The sequence below is a fragment of the Mycteria americana genome, chromosome 11 (genome assembly GCF_035582795.1).
Source record: "Mycteria americana isolate JAX WOST 10 ecotype Jacksonville Zoo and Gardens chromosome 11, USCA_MyAme_1.0, whole genome shotgun sequence".
NCBI lineage: Eukaryota > Metazoa > Chordata > Aves > Ciconiiformes > Ciconiidae > Mycteria > Mycteria americana.
Window position 1 is genome coordinate 24,386,977 of NC_134375.1, and position 14,558 is coordinate 24,401,534.

At 39.8% G+C, this 14,558-nt stretch overlaps 2 protein-coding genes across 2 annotated transcripts in view; one reads left to right on the plus strand and one right to left on the minus strand.

Annotated features, from left to right (window-relative positions):
• Window positions 1–3,928, minus strand: part of APPL1 (adaptor protein, phosphotyrosine interacting with PH domain and leucine zipper 1) — a 28,083-nt gene extending 24,155 nt beyond the window's left edge. Inside the window, exon 1 of the mRNA XM_075513605.1 lies at window positions 3,799–3,928. Coding sequence (XP_075369720.1) covers window positions 3,799–3,852 — 54 coding nt within the window. The 5' untranslated portion in view covers window positions 3,853–3,928. The remainder of the gene's footprint in view (window positions 1–3,798) is intronic.
• A 3,570-nt stretch (window positions 3,929–7,498) lies between these two features.
• HESX1 (HESX homeobox 1) lies at window positions 7,499–14,298 on the plus strand. Its single transcript, XM_075514197.1, has 4 exons — window positions 7,499–12,362; window positions 12,481–12,686; window positions 12,997–13,098; window positions 14,059–14,298. Exons 1-4 carry the CDS (start codon window positions 12,149–12,151, stop codon window positions 14,155–14,157), a joined length of 621 nt encoding a protein of 206 aa, XP_075370312.1. The 5' UTR covers window positions 7,499–12,148; the 3' UTR covers window positions 14,158–14,298.
• Window positions 14,299–14,558: the final 260 nt, after the last annotated feature.

Sequence of the window (14,558 nt, forward strand, 5' to 3'; positions counted from 1 at the left end):
CTTAAATGAGATGCTGACTCAGCGTTCTTGCATCCTTTTTGCACTTGGAAGCAACGTTACTTCTCACCACGAGGATATCGAATAGCTTCCTTCCACCAAGACAAAAACCCAAAAGGGGAGGAGCAGAGAATGTACCTATAACTCTGCACAGGCTACATTTGCTCTTCCTAATCTAAAATATGGGTTGGGACGCTTGGGTGTAGAAACAGGAGTACTGCTTGCAAGACCCACAAAATAAACCCTTTAACTCTAGTAACGTTTTAGCAAGAGGACTGTGCTTTGTTTTTAGGTTTAATTTAACTAAAATTAATGTCCAGACAGAAAATGGAAAGAATTTTAAGTATATAACTGGTTTTTTTTTAAAAAAATTATGGTTGTTAAACATTTGAAATTGGAAATTCTCTTTCTTAGTCTTCCCTAGGCTAAATAACTATACTGTCCTCAAAGAGGAAGGGAAGGAACTTACGGGATCTGGGAAAAGAACAAAAGACTGACACAACAAGTCTGGACATCAGGAAAGCCTCTGATGAGATTAGCAAAAAGCACTGGATCGCACTGCCTATGAATTGTGGGGCTTTATTATGAGGAGTTCTTGCTATGTCGAAGACTTGTCTTGAAATGACTTAGACTTTAGTCCGTCTCCCCTTGAAGCATGGGTGTCTTTTTCAGCTACTTTTCTGATTTTCTGCTTTTAATGATAATCAAGGAGTACATATTAAACCTGTATAAAGTATATTATTTGACCATTCTTTTGACATGAAATTATTTTATTTAAGTTGAATTAGATGCCTGGTTGTCTCACAAATAGGATCATAGCATATAATGCCTACAAGATACTTAAATTTAAAAAAAAAGTAATCAAACAGCATCATCAACACAATAAATCCCTTTAATGGTGGTTCTCATTCATAAAACAAGTGGAAAAGGGGGGTAGAGGAGGAAGGAGTTGGAGAACTCAAATGTTTGCCAGGTGTGGCAACATGTGTCATCCTAATAGCTGTGACTCTACCATTAAAGGAGAAACACATGAAAGAATGCAAAAGAAAAAATTACATAGTACCATAACCACTGAATTATAAACCCATGACCTTTAAATTTGAACATTAATAAATTTGAACATAAATAAACCTGAACTTGTAATTTTAAAGGAATATCATGTAAGGTTTATGGATTATGTTTACTCTTTAAAACTGAACACGGAAGAATAAAAGCATTTCTATGTTTCATGGTAAAATTATCAGTTACTGATGTCTGGACTTCAAACTGACATTGTATGATATTAATGGAAAGAAAATAACCTGAAACTGTAAACGAGTTATGGCAGACTATTGCTTAGCAAAAAATTAGAGCAATTGTTTACTCATGCTTCTAGTAAAACTTTGCATCATTTTGCACGTTCTTTAAGATGTTTTCGTCCCATATATGTGAGCAGGTGCACTAGAAACTACCAGTGATAAGCTGCACAAAGAAACCACCTAGTTAGAAGTCAGTGAATTGTTAAGCATTCTATATCATCTTATGTATTGTAGTGTAAGTGATGAGACATGAGATATGACATGAGATATGATAGATATGAGATATAGCCTGTACTATCAAGTATCTTGGCTTTTTTATTGTGCAATGCTTCAGCAATGCAAATAAGTCTGAGCAGAAACTCTCTCTAAATATATATATAAACACTGAGTATGTGTGTAATATATGTCCTAAGTTAATATTTAAGTTGCACTGATTTGCACAGCAAAAGACAATGTAAACTTGGTATTTGGTTTCCATCTAAAAACACAGTGGTTAGATTTTTATCCTGCAACAAGAGGAAATGAATGGTTTTTGCCATTTTAGAAAAGCCTTTCCTTCCCTCAGATGCAAAATAAGTTTGATATGATGTTTATATACCTAAAGTTAGTGTCTGAAACATCTCTAAAGGTGCAAAACTCCAGTTCAGCACTAAACACTCACCTAGGCTGATGATCTTTTTCAATATTACAGCATGAACACATCAATCAGAAAGTCATGGCAACTCCTAAAGAAGGCAAGGCTTCTTTCTTCAAGCAACATTTGTTGCCATTTTCATTGCTCTGAGTTCAAAATAACAGAAATGAACTAATGTAATAGAAGACTACAGGGTCCTAGTTATGTTCTTCTAAGAGGTGGTTGCCCAGGATTCACCTGAAATATTAGGTTGAATGAAAGATGTAAAATTTTGTACCTAAACCAGAAGAAGATATCAGCAAATCTAATAGTTTACGCACACCAAACTCATTGGGATGAGTTAGGCTTTGCTAGTCTGTATCACAAATAACTTCAAATGAAAGATTGTAGAATTTATAATTATGTTCCAATATGTAACTTTTTTGCATGCGCTTCCCAAATGACATGCCAGTCTTAAGTGCTTGGAAAAAAACCCCTACATCCCACTTTTTAGGGATCCTAAGTTTATCTCACATTTGACATTTCTTATAAATATGAACAGTTCTGACTTCTCTGTACTGAGAATAGACCTTCAAGAGATAATTCTATTAAATTACTATTATTATAACACTTTCAAAAATTTTTCCTCTTCATGAGAGTACATCAGGTTTAGTCTCTGGGGCCAGAGACCGTACTACAGGCTAGATCTCATCTAACATCTAGGATTTGAGCTATATGGGGCACTGTCCTTTGGCAAGCAATGGTACACTATCTGCATAGCCGTCTTCTGTTGCCTTTTCTAAGTTGTCCCTCCACATGATGTAGATTTGTTAAAATGGTTGTCATTTTAGGGCTTAAAATTCCCTATTAAGCAAGTGAAAGTTTCTTGTCCTATGGTTGAGGAATCAAAACCACCAATGCATGTGCTATTACACTATAGGAAGTCTTGCTCATCTACATAAACAATGCAGCAAAACAAGGACCTTAACTCAAAAGGCTGCAATAAAAGAAAATATATTGTCAACTTTTTTTTTGCGTCTAGGAAGAGCAGTATGAAGTACCTGCTGTTGTTGCTGCCAGCAAGAGAAACCAGTGCAATTGAATAAAGCATTTCCTGCTTAATAGTAGTATGAAGAAATGCCAATGCAATAAATGGCATCACTGACAAAGATCAAGCAGCCGAAATGGAAGTGAAGATACCAGAGCAATTAAAGGCCTCTCAGCACCATGCGTTTCCCACCTACGCACAGCATTAACAGCCGCCACGATAACCTCATCCAATAACTGCTTTTCATAGGTAACTATTAAGCCTTAACGCGATTTTAGTAAAACACAAAGATAAGAAAAATCGTCTTGAGAAATGAAGGCGGCTTTTGTCAACACGAGGTCTCCAAAATAAGTCACGAATGTAAATGCGGGGGTGGGGAAGTAAGGGAGTCACAGCAAGCCACTACCCCGACGCCCGATGCCGAAGCGCAGTACCTCTGGAAAATCGCTACCGAGCTCGCTGCTCTACACACGGCGCACCGGCCCGCAGGACTCCCGAGAGGACGCGGGGGTGCGAGCGGGAAGAAGGCGCCGGGAGGCCGGGGCGGCACCTCGCAGGGGGCAGCGCCGAAGCTGACAGCCCGAGAGCCGCGACTCCCGGCCCCGAGCCCCTGCCACGCCGCAGGGGCGAGGAGGCTGGGAAGGCAGCCGGCCATGCACGCAGCGGCCCTGCCCCGCTGCCGGGGAGGGCTTCCCCCTCCCTCCCGGCCGCCGCCGAGGCTCTCCAACGTCTCCCCGAGGGAATACCGGGGGAGGGAGCGAGAGGGGACCAGCGCTAGGCCCGGCCCACGCGTTGGGCCCGATCTGTCCTCCACCCACCGGGCTGCATCGTGCCTCTCTCACCTGGGGGCTGTCTTCCAGCGTCTCCTCGATGGGGAGCTTGTCGATGCCGGGCATGGCGGCCACCGGGGCTGACTCTGCGCCGCTGCAGCTCCCGCACCCCTCAGCGCGCCCAGCTGACTGGACCCCTCCCCCTCCCTCCAGTCACAACACAGGCGCCCCCGCCCCGCTTCGCGCCGGATGTCCCGCCCTCCCTTCCCCGGTGCGCGCTTGGCCTTTCTATTGGTTCTTCCCCCCCCCCCCCCCAGCCTGCCCAGCTTGTTATTGGTGAGCGGGTCCATCTGTTTGCCTACAGGCACGCGTGGGGCTCTTGGTACCGTGAGGTGCGTCGCGCCTCTGCGTGGGCGCGCGGCTCTGCTCCTCTGTTCCCGCCCTCGCCCTGGCGGGAGGGGCTCGCGCTGTGGCCCCGCGCTCCCCCTCCCCCGCCGTGCGCTGTCCCTCGGGGGAGGGGCGGAAAGCGCGTCCGCCGGGTCGGCGGCGCGGTCCTTCTCCCTGTCAGTCAGACGGGGAGCGGGGAAGAGGGGCCTTCTGGCGCGCAGAGCGGCTCCCGCCTCTCGGGAGGGCGCCCCGTCACCCGCTGCGTCGGGGAGGTGAGTGGGGAGCGGAGACGGAGAGGGACGTTTCCGCGCTGAGGTGTTTCCACGTCCAGCGGTGCCGCGGGCAGATGATGGCTGTCAAGCGAAGTTACTGGGGGAAAAGCAAGCAAACTTTTTTCTTTTCTTTTTGCGTGTGCAGTTACACGCTCTCTGCAACAAATCAGTATGTCTTCCTAGCCCGGTTTGTTCTGGCTGTTGTTGTCTCCTCAGAACAGACAGGCAATTCTCCTGGGGGCAAAACCCCGGTGGGACTAATGCTGTTGTGTCCCAGGGATGATGGAAGCATCTTTTGCAGTCTTTTGCCGTTACCTGGAGCATCCCTTTTGACAAGTCTCCTTTTATCCCTGTCATGTCTGGCTCCACCATCCACCAGGGCTTTTATCAAGAAAGTATTCCTATCCCTAACTACCTAGGGGTTTTTGTTACCAAGTGATAGCTTCAGCTGAGGACCTGGTGTTCCTGCTTGTGTCTTAAAAAAACCAAAAACATTGCTGACCACAATTTTTCCCCTTCAGGAGTGAGGGTATAATCAGTCCTAATGGGCACCCTACTGCCTTAGACTGGGTAAGCTTGGTTCTATAGGTTGGTGGCCAATTTTAAATGCTTAAAACTACTGTGAGGGCTCGCTGGAATTGAACCAGCTCATTGTGCACTCTTTAAAAAAGAGCATATTCTTGAATTGCCCTCTGTGATTGGTATGTTTTGACCAAAGTTATTGTACTTTAAATTATTCCTGCAGGTTAAGCAATTTGTATTTTAAGAGTAGGTCTCTTAGGAGACGTTGACTATGTACAAATTGCTAATCAAGAATATCCATCTAAATTTCCATTTATTTAAAAACAGATTAAAATATCCTGTGTGTCAAACAAGAGACTGCATAAAATCCTCACTCTTAAAACTAACAAAAGCAAAACCAAATTGTACAGCATATTTGAATGTGCAAACTGGTTCCACTCTGAAATTACTTGATGATATTTCATTTCTGCATTTTCACAGATCACAGAATCGTATAGGTTGGAAAAGACCTTTAAGATCATCGAGTCCAACCATAAACCTAACACTACCAAGACCACCACTACACCATGTCCCTAAGCACCTCATCCAAACATCCTTTAAATACCTCCAGGGATGGGGACTCAACCCCTTCCCTGGGCAGCCTCTTCCAGTGCTGGACAGCCCTTTCAGTGAAGAAAAATTTCCTAATATCCAGTCTAAACCTCCCCTGGCTCAACTTGAGGCCATTTCCTCTTGTCCTATCACTTGTTACCTGGGAGAAGAGACCGACCCCACCTCTCTACACCCTCCTTTCAGGCAGTTGTAGAGAGCGATGAGGTCTCCCTGAGCCTCCTTTTCTCCAGGCTGAACAACCCCAGGTCCCTCAGCCGCTCCCCATCAGCCTTGTGCTCCAGACCCTTCCCCAGCTCCGTTGCCCTTCTCTGGACACGCTCCAGCCCCTCAATGTCCCTCTTGGAGTGGGGGGCCCAAAACTGAACACAGCATTCGAGGTGCGGCCTCACCAGTGCCGAGTACAGGGGCACAATCACTGCCCTAGTCCTGCTGGCCACGCTATTTTTGATACAAGCCAGGATGCCATTGGCCTTCCTGGCCACCTGGGCACACTGCTGGCTCATATTCAGCTGTCTGTCAACCAACACCTCCAGGTCCTTTTCCGCCTGGCAGCTTTCCAGCCTCTCTTCCCCAAGCCTGTAGCGTTGCATGGGGTTGCTGTGGCCCAAGTGCAATTTTAATAGATGATCAGTAATTTTTTAGATACATTTATTATTACATCCTTAAAAAAAAAGAGGCTGTTCCCTTGCTGGTTTTGCCTTTTTGAGGCCAGGTGAACTTAGTATAAAACCAGATTAGAAAGTATACAAAGTCATCCAGCGGAGCAAATTATTAACTATTGTGCAGTCTTGCTAAAGTCTTGCTTTATTTTGTATCAGATCATGTTTTACCTTTAAAAGCAGATATAGAAAAGGCTAGTATTAAATTACAAACAAAGATTTTTGAGCTGGGGAGTTTTTTGTAGGGAGTGGTGAGGAAATTTCAAAGTTGCAGCTGGGTTCAGTCAGTTCATTTACCAGCTCAGCTGGTGACTCACCTGACTGAAGCAAGTCACACCACTTCTCTCTTTCCCTGTCATATGTGGGTGATAATACAGACTGACTTTACAAGGGGTTTTAAAGACTAAGTCCTGTATCTGTAATTATTGTGTGACAGAACACTGATATTGGTTCATGACCTATATATATGTGCATAGCTTATATGTGCCTAGCTCTGGTTTTGAGATCAGTTAACTTGTGACTAAGTTTTACAGTGGTCTTCTGTAAGAAATGTTCTCTGTTTTGTACTATAAGATGCATTTCCCTAGCAGAATTCAGGAAGGTAGTAACTTTAAACGGAATTGGTTTTAGTTAGCTTTGTATATTTACAGCTGTAAATGGCAAAGGGAAAAAACTCCCCACATTTCTTGAGCTGCTATGAATAGAGAACAGCTCTTTGAGAATTAAATGTTTTGTAGAAGAAAAACCAAAATGCTAACAAACATATTTTTAATATGTAGACATCTGTTTTGGTATCTCAGCTGGCATGTAGCATAAAACCGTGTCTTGTTTCTGTTGATCTTACAGATTCAGTTTAATGATTCAGTTTGCTTTAGTAGCAAGAGGGGGGCCCTTCTAATAATTTTGTAGTATACCAGGGCTTCTTTGAATTAGTAGTCAGCTTTCTAAATAGATCCCTCATGTTGGAACATTCTGTAAGATATTACTAGTCATGTTCTTACCTTTTGTGTACATTTTTTACAAATGTTACAAGGCATCCAAAAGTTTTGCGATACAAATCTGACAACAGATGAGACTCGATAGTAATGAATTGAAGAATCCCTCTGAACCCTCTAATAAGTGTGGTTTTAGTGTTACACTTTTTTCAGCATTGTAAGCTTTTTGTTAGTGTGTGATTTTTTTTTTAATTATTATTTGTTTGTTTGGGTTTTTGGATTGGGGGGGGTGTTTTGTTTTTTGTTGTTGTTCTTTCTGCAAAATACTTACTAAGAGGCCTTAAAAATGTGGGGAACTAACACTTGGCACTATGTAAACAGGGAGAAGAGCAGCCAACAGGTCTTTAGAGGATTCCAGATGTGTTCCCTAATGGAGAGAACATTTTGCCTCTGCTGGAGGGTGAAAGTAGCTGAGTGGATAAGGTAGGCTTTATTTGCATGCTACGCACTGTTTAACACACTGTTTCTCTGACTTTTCCTAGTGCCACCCTTGGATTTACCTTGAATTTATCTGTATTCACTTAATCTGCATGGGTCAAAATAGCTTTTACTTCAGCCAAGAAATAGCTAACTGCTTTTAGTCATGTTTGGTGAAAACTGTGTTAGAGTTTTGAGGTATTCTTGCCTAAAAAAAAAACTTTTGAGTTTTGAAGTTGGCTTTGAATATAATCTTTGTTATTCATGTTCAAAACACATTTGAAAGGGAGCTACATGCAGCAGAATATCTGAGGTGATGAAATACTGGTGCAATTGGGTAAAGAAGCTATGGTAAGGGTGAGATGAAAGGCAATTTTTTTGAGTGTGATAAGTAATCAAGAAAGATTACATATACCATTTATACCTTTTTAAAAAGCTGAAAATACCGCACAGGCTATTGTGAAAGGTGACCTGGCAGTGGAGTAGCAATGGGTGACAATGACAAAAGGTTGCAACAGTAAGCATTGGGGTTTCAGACCAAAGCTACCAAGAACTCTTGGTGTGGTCTCTTCAGCTGGTATAAAAAGAGTCTTCAGAGGCTTCACTTCTCTAAAGAACAAGAGCTTCATCTACTAAACAGATGAACTCTACTGTCCCTGGGCAAAAACCAGTGGTGCAAAATCTGAAAGGGAGATTAGTTTGCAACCTCATCAAGTATGTGATGCTGTAAGAGGATTGGATTTGCATATCCAAGGAGCATTGATTTCTCCTATTATTGATTACTTAGGATTTTCAACTTAATGTTTGTTGTGTTGCTCTAATTGCCCCTACAACGGTATTTAGCTAAAACTCTATAGGTAACTTCATAGGGGTTGCAAGGGAAGTATTGATCATTTCAAATGGGCCAAAATAATGAAATACAGTTTTTGAGTGAAGGCTCAAGATCTATTTACACTTTCAGTGGGAATTCCTAGAAATTTAATTTGGTTCTTTACTATCAGATATTCTTGCATCTAAAACTTTAGGTTTTCTGCCCTGTGGAAAATATATTTTCATCCTCATTTCTTACAGAAAGGTTTGTTGACTGTTTATCTTAATAACAAATAGCATTCTTCTACAACTAAGTAAGCTTCAAAGAAATCTAGCACCATTTGAATGCTAGACCTTCAGCCAGACTTTCCAGTAGATTTATCTCTACACGTGTGTTGTTTTAGATTCATAGAATGGTTTGGGTTGGAAGGGCCCTTTAAAGATCATCTAGTTCCAACCCCCCTTTGGGACACCTGTCACTGGATGAGGTTGCTCAAAGTCCCTCCAACCTGACCTTGAACACATCCAGGGATACAATGGGGTTTTGGTATAATGCAGACTTCTTATCTTTAGAATAAGTTCTCTTTTCTTGTGAAATTTTTATAAACAGTTATGTGGAGCTGCATTAGAATTATAAAGGTCTCTTAGATATATGGTGTTTCAATGTCACTGAATTTCTCAGAAATTAAAGAGCATAGTGTGAGCATCTACCTTGTGACCTTCTGAATTGGTACCTCCTGTTCCTAAATGCAGTTGCAGCCATGATCTCTGTTTAAAAACAAGACTGTTGATATGTTTCAGTGACCGCATTGCATCACCAGGTCTGATTCAATTCAACATTGAGCAAATTAATGTAATATGATTATTTTAATAATAACACAGTTTCTTACTCGGGTAACATTGTTGAATGAACTTAACGGCACCAGATGGCAGTATTTGATGAGCTTCTGACCTGTGCCTAGTGAATGAGTTCACTGGTTTTGGCCTATTCTATGAATATTGTTTTTGAGAGCTACCAAGATACCTTTTCCCTGAAGTCATTAAAAAACCCTGAAAGAATGAGTGTTTCCAATTGGGAGTTAAAAGCAGACTACCCTGAAAAAGGTTTTTTCCATCTTCCACAATCTCGGAGAGACCAAAAATAAGTTAGAGTTACTTAGTTAACTTAATGGTTAGCTTTGGGAAGATACGTGCGTCTCATAAATGTCTCTCTTAACCACCAATATGTCTGTCTTCATTGATAGTTCTCAATAGCTTCCTGAAGAGAACTCCTGTGAAGGTGTTTACCACTTTGGGACTTGAAGTATGTGGTAATCTGAGTCTCAGCTGTGTGGCTCAGGTTAATTTCATTCATATTCATCCAGGAGAAATAAATATTTTCTGAAATGTGTTTTGTATCAGTGCTTGTCTTGGTATTTTTAAGTTCTTTAAAAAAAAATAGTGGGCTGTATTTGGAAACTAGCTATTTATATTATAATCATTAAGAGGTTTTTTGTATTATTAAAGTCCACATTAGTTTCTGGATTCAAGAGGCTGTCTCTCGATCAGTGATAATGCTTTTCACCTCTTTGGGATAGAGAAATTGGTAAGCAGCTCCAAATTCAGTACAGGAGGAGATGCATTGTTTTCTTTTTGACTTAATGTGTTTTGTGGGAATTTTTTATTTAAAAAACCTGGTGTTCCATGTAGAGACTGTAGAGGCAGAAAGCTCATCTACCAATCACTGCTATGTAAGAGGCTTTGCATTATCTCTTTAGTAACCTCTGGACCTGGTGTGAAGTCTGAATACTCAAAATAACTGCCTGCAGTCAAGAAAGAGTCCTGTTGCTTTGTTAAGGTCATAGGTTGCCTTGTTGGGAACAGCTGTACTGAAAAATAAAGGGCTGTAAGGCCCTTGCTTAACACTGCTTCCCACTGACCTCTAGTTCACCAAATACTCCAGCAAGCAGTGGTTTCATACATAGGTCCTTACAGCTTTTTTATATGTCTGCACTTCGTGGTTGCCAGGGCTGTTAAATAATGGTTGGAGCTTAGCTTGCAGGTCGTCATTGCAGTTATACTGATGCCACTTCAAGATCCGTTGATACATGCTGATAAGGTGTCCTTGGTAAGATCACTTCTTGAATTGTCACTCTTTTTGATAGTTTGGTTTGACAACAATCTCATTGCACAACACAAAGTCAGTCCAGTAAGTCAACATTCTTCAGCTGAACGTCTTTCTGATATAAAGCTAGATAGGGATTGCATTTTTCTCTGTAGAATCTCCCTCAGCACAGTATTGTCAATTCTATACTCTGCAATTTCCTTAGCAATTTTCCTGCTTCTGTCTATTCCTAAAGATTAATCTTGGGTTGTTTACAACTGTACAGAAAAATCAAAGGGAGGTACTGTTTATTTCCTTAATATTAGTTGTTAGCCATGTGAATGTGACTGATTACACAGAATAAACGATGCTGAGAAAACAGTAAAACAAGAAAAAATAGGCCAGATTTTTCCTCTAAAAGCACACAGTCCTATGTGCTCATGTGCTCCAAATTAGAAGTTTTATTTAAGAGGGGTTACTTTTGCATCCTGAAATTAAAATATTGTTTTAATTTTCGCATGTTCTAAAATAAAGCTTTGCCCGGAATAAGAAAAGGAGGAATCTCTGTAGAGAGGTTATCCTGAACCAAAAGCTGGTTTTGAACATGTGACATGTAAACTGCTGTGTAGCTGACAGATGACCTTGAATATAAAAATGTTATAGTTGGTACTTTCTTTATAATAAATGAAACAAAAATTCGGTTTTCGAGCCTTGAACTTCATTACAAAACCTTTACCTCCTTTCTCTCCACTACTCCTGGGTTTTGGTCCTTTTAAGTGTTCACTCTCTAGGATTTAAATAAACTTCTATTGGTTATAAACCTACAAGAAAGGAGGAACATCTAGCAGTAAAAGGATGTTTTTAAACCAGTAAATTTGAGTGTACTGCCTCTGTTACTTTAAGTTTTGTTTTTATGTTGTAAAGAATGATCAGGAAATATCACATATAGTATGTTTCAAAAAAGCTGCAACAAAGTTATTTTAATAAGAAAAATGAATGCATGAATTATTTAAAATAGTTGGTGCAACTGTTCCTGTTAACTAATCCAGGCACTTGGAAGGCAATTACACTGAGCTTTGACAACATTGCCAACCCACTGCACAGTGCCTTATGCCAAAAGCTATTGTTGTTTTATTGACCACGTTCACCATTACATATGCATATGAAAAAACAGAGGCATTTTCATCGGGATTACCCTAATAGCATTAAGAGATTATTTTTTAAATTTTCTTGGAAGGAAATTCGCTTAAATGAGATTACTTATTACTTGACTGGTTTCCTATCGTGCTGCTATGTTTAGGTAAGTGGAGTCTATTAGAGTATAAAGTTTTTTAAAAAAACTGATTTTATACATTAATGATTTCAAATAAAAGAGAAGTACTATATTTGTGCACAGCTTCTTTTGAGAAAGTTAAGTCGATGTTCTGGTTAGGAGAGATAACACTTTTTGTCCCTCTTGGTGGCCCCCCTAGTGTCACCATTAGTTGCTAATTACTTGCAAACAAATAAACAATTAACTCCTCGTGCCTCTTGGTGGGAGAGTTTTCATTGACATGCTAAAACTTTCTAATAAAAGATTTAATTAATGACGTTGCAAATCCAACCCCCTTGTCAACATAGCTATAAGGAGGACTTGTGGGGAAATGCAAGTACAGTATACATGCTATGCTGGCTGAAGGTGAAAGCATGGCAAGTACATCGCTATGTGGTGCTAATACCTCAGCGTCTCAGAATCTTCGGAAAGTGTCTGGTTTTGTCGAAAATAAAACCACACAGTGCTCATTTTCCATTGAAAGTATTTTGGGACTGGAGCAGAAAAAAGATGTCATTCCAGCTGTGAAACCTCACAGGCCGTGGATGGATGCATGCACCAACTTGGGTAAGTCAGCAGTCTGTTTTGTAACCTCTCAAGCTTTTACTCCTTTAAAAATGTATGTATTTTCCTGTTTCTACTGAAAACCCGTAAATCGAAGCTCTCATTTGCTTGCTTTTTCTAGTTTTAGGTGATGACAGTAATCCTCATCTGCAAATCCCTGTTGTTTGCTATGAAAATCCATTATTTCATGCTAACAGTAATCCAGTGCAAGAGGAAAAAGTTTTGAAATGTGAAAAATATTTTTCAGTCACTGAAAGGCTATCTTTCAAACGAGAATTGAGCTGGTACAGAGGTAGAAGACCAAGAACTGCATTCACTAGAAACCAGGTAGGGATTTTCTTGGTATTTAATAAATGAATAACGATGTAGTTTAGTAAAATGTTGGTAGAAGCCTATAACAGCTGACTAATTCAGTATGATGTACCTCTGCAGAGAGAAATGTAATCAGAAACTAGTGTAAACTAATAGTAATGTTGCTGATTTCAGCAGACCTGTGTTTATGCATGGAATCAGAATTGTGCAAACACTGCTCAGAAGTCTCTATTGAATAAACTAAACTGGTTTTTGTATTTATTTTCTTTATTACTCCTATGGAGGTAGTGACAACTATTCAACAAGTGTGTTTTAATCTCCTCAGATTGAAGTCTTGGAAAATGTTTTTAAAATGAACTCCTACCCTGGCATTGATATTAGAGAAGAGCTAGCTCGCAAATTAGATTTAGATGAAGACAGGATCCAGGTAATTAAAAATTTATGTGAACTTTTCTGTAATTTCATCTGTATGTACTCTCTGGTTATATAAATTAGTAGTTTGACAGCAATAGCAATAATTTTAATAATCTCAAATTAAAACAATGTACATTTATATGTGTGGTATGCCTTCAATGATTTGTAAAATGGAAGCCATTGAATTCCTTCCAAAATCTTAAACCTTCTTTCATAGTGTTGATGAGGTATTCATCACTATAATCTTTCCATGATATCTGCTCTGTTAGTCTCTAGTTATCGCGTGCAGAACTTGATCATTTGCTTCCACATTTTAAAATCATGTTTATATTATGCTTGTTACCACATTTGAAAAACAAATTTGAAACAAATATTGAAATAATTTATATGAATGTCTGAGTGTTTTGTGAGACTGTCAGTAGAGCATACATGTGTTAAACCAATGTTTGAGCCTAAGTCTTCATCTGGCCAAAGGCAAAATCTACTCAGGGTTTCTAATTATTGATTTCCAGGTAGTCCAATGTGATAAGAAGCATACCATGAACATTAGAATTTGGGCCTCACCTTGATGTTTATTAAGCTTTTGATGCAAATATTATATTGGGGTTGATGGGAAGCTTGATGCTGAGATTGATTAAGCAGCTGAAGAAATAACACCTTAAGACTTGTGTGTGAATTCCAGATGCTCAGGATCTTCCAGGGTCTGATTCAGTGTCACTGAAGTTAATATTAGTTTTTATATTAATTACTAGTCCTCACTTTCCAGTTAAGCTGGAGGTGTTATTTTCTTCGTCTGTGGTGTTAAAATTATTGCTACATGCCATCATCTGCAGCTTTTACATTTGTATTGAACTTCCAAACTACTGTTGTTATACAAAATACTGTAAAGCTGTGTGAATATTTTTAAGTTTCAAAGCTTATTCTGCTTACAGTGCTGTATTTCTGAAAACCATGCCTTTTCTCTCAATTTTAGATCTGGTTCCAGAACCGTCGTGCAAAGCTGAAAAGATCACACCGAGAATCTCAGTTTCTAATGGTGAAAAATACTTTCACCTCCAGCCTGCTAGAGTAGAAAAAAGGATGGTTTGCTGTTACAGTACTACAATAGAACATGAAGAATTAGTGGAATTTTCAGAACTTGTATTAAGTAATGACGATATATTAATTATGATTTTATCCCCAGATTTGAAAGATTATAATAATATTCATTCAAATAAACTGTAAATACTTAAAGTATTATTATAATCTACTTTTTGTGGAAAAAGTGAACTTTTCCTGTATCTTTTAATAAGTATTTTCAGAAAAACGTAGATATTTTTGCAGTTAAAAAAAAAATCCAAACCCTAGGTTGCACACAATTTTCAGCTAGTATGAATTACTGCAGCTTAACTGAAGACAACTTAACAAAGCTTCATGGTTTAAAAAAAGTCTGTTTAAAGTCTGAAATATGCAAAATAGATTTTGCTACCTGAA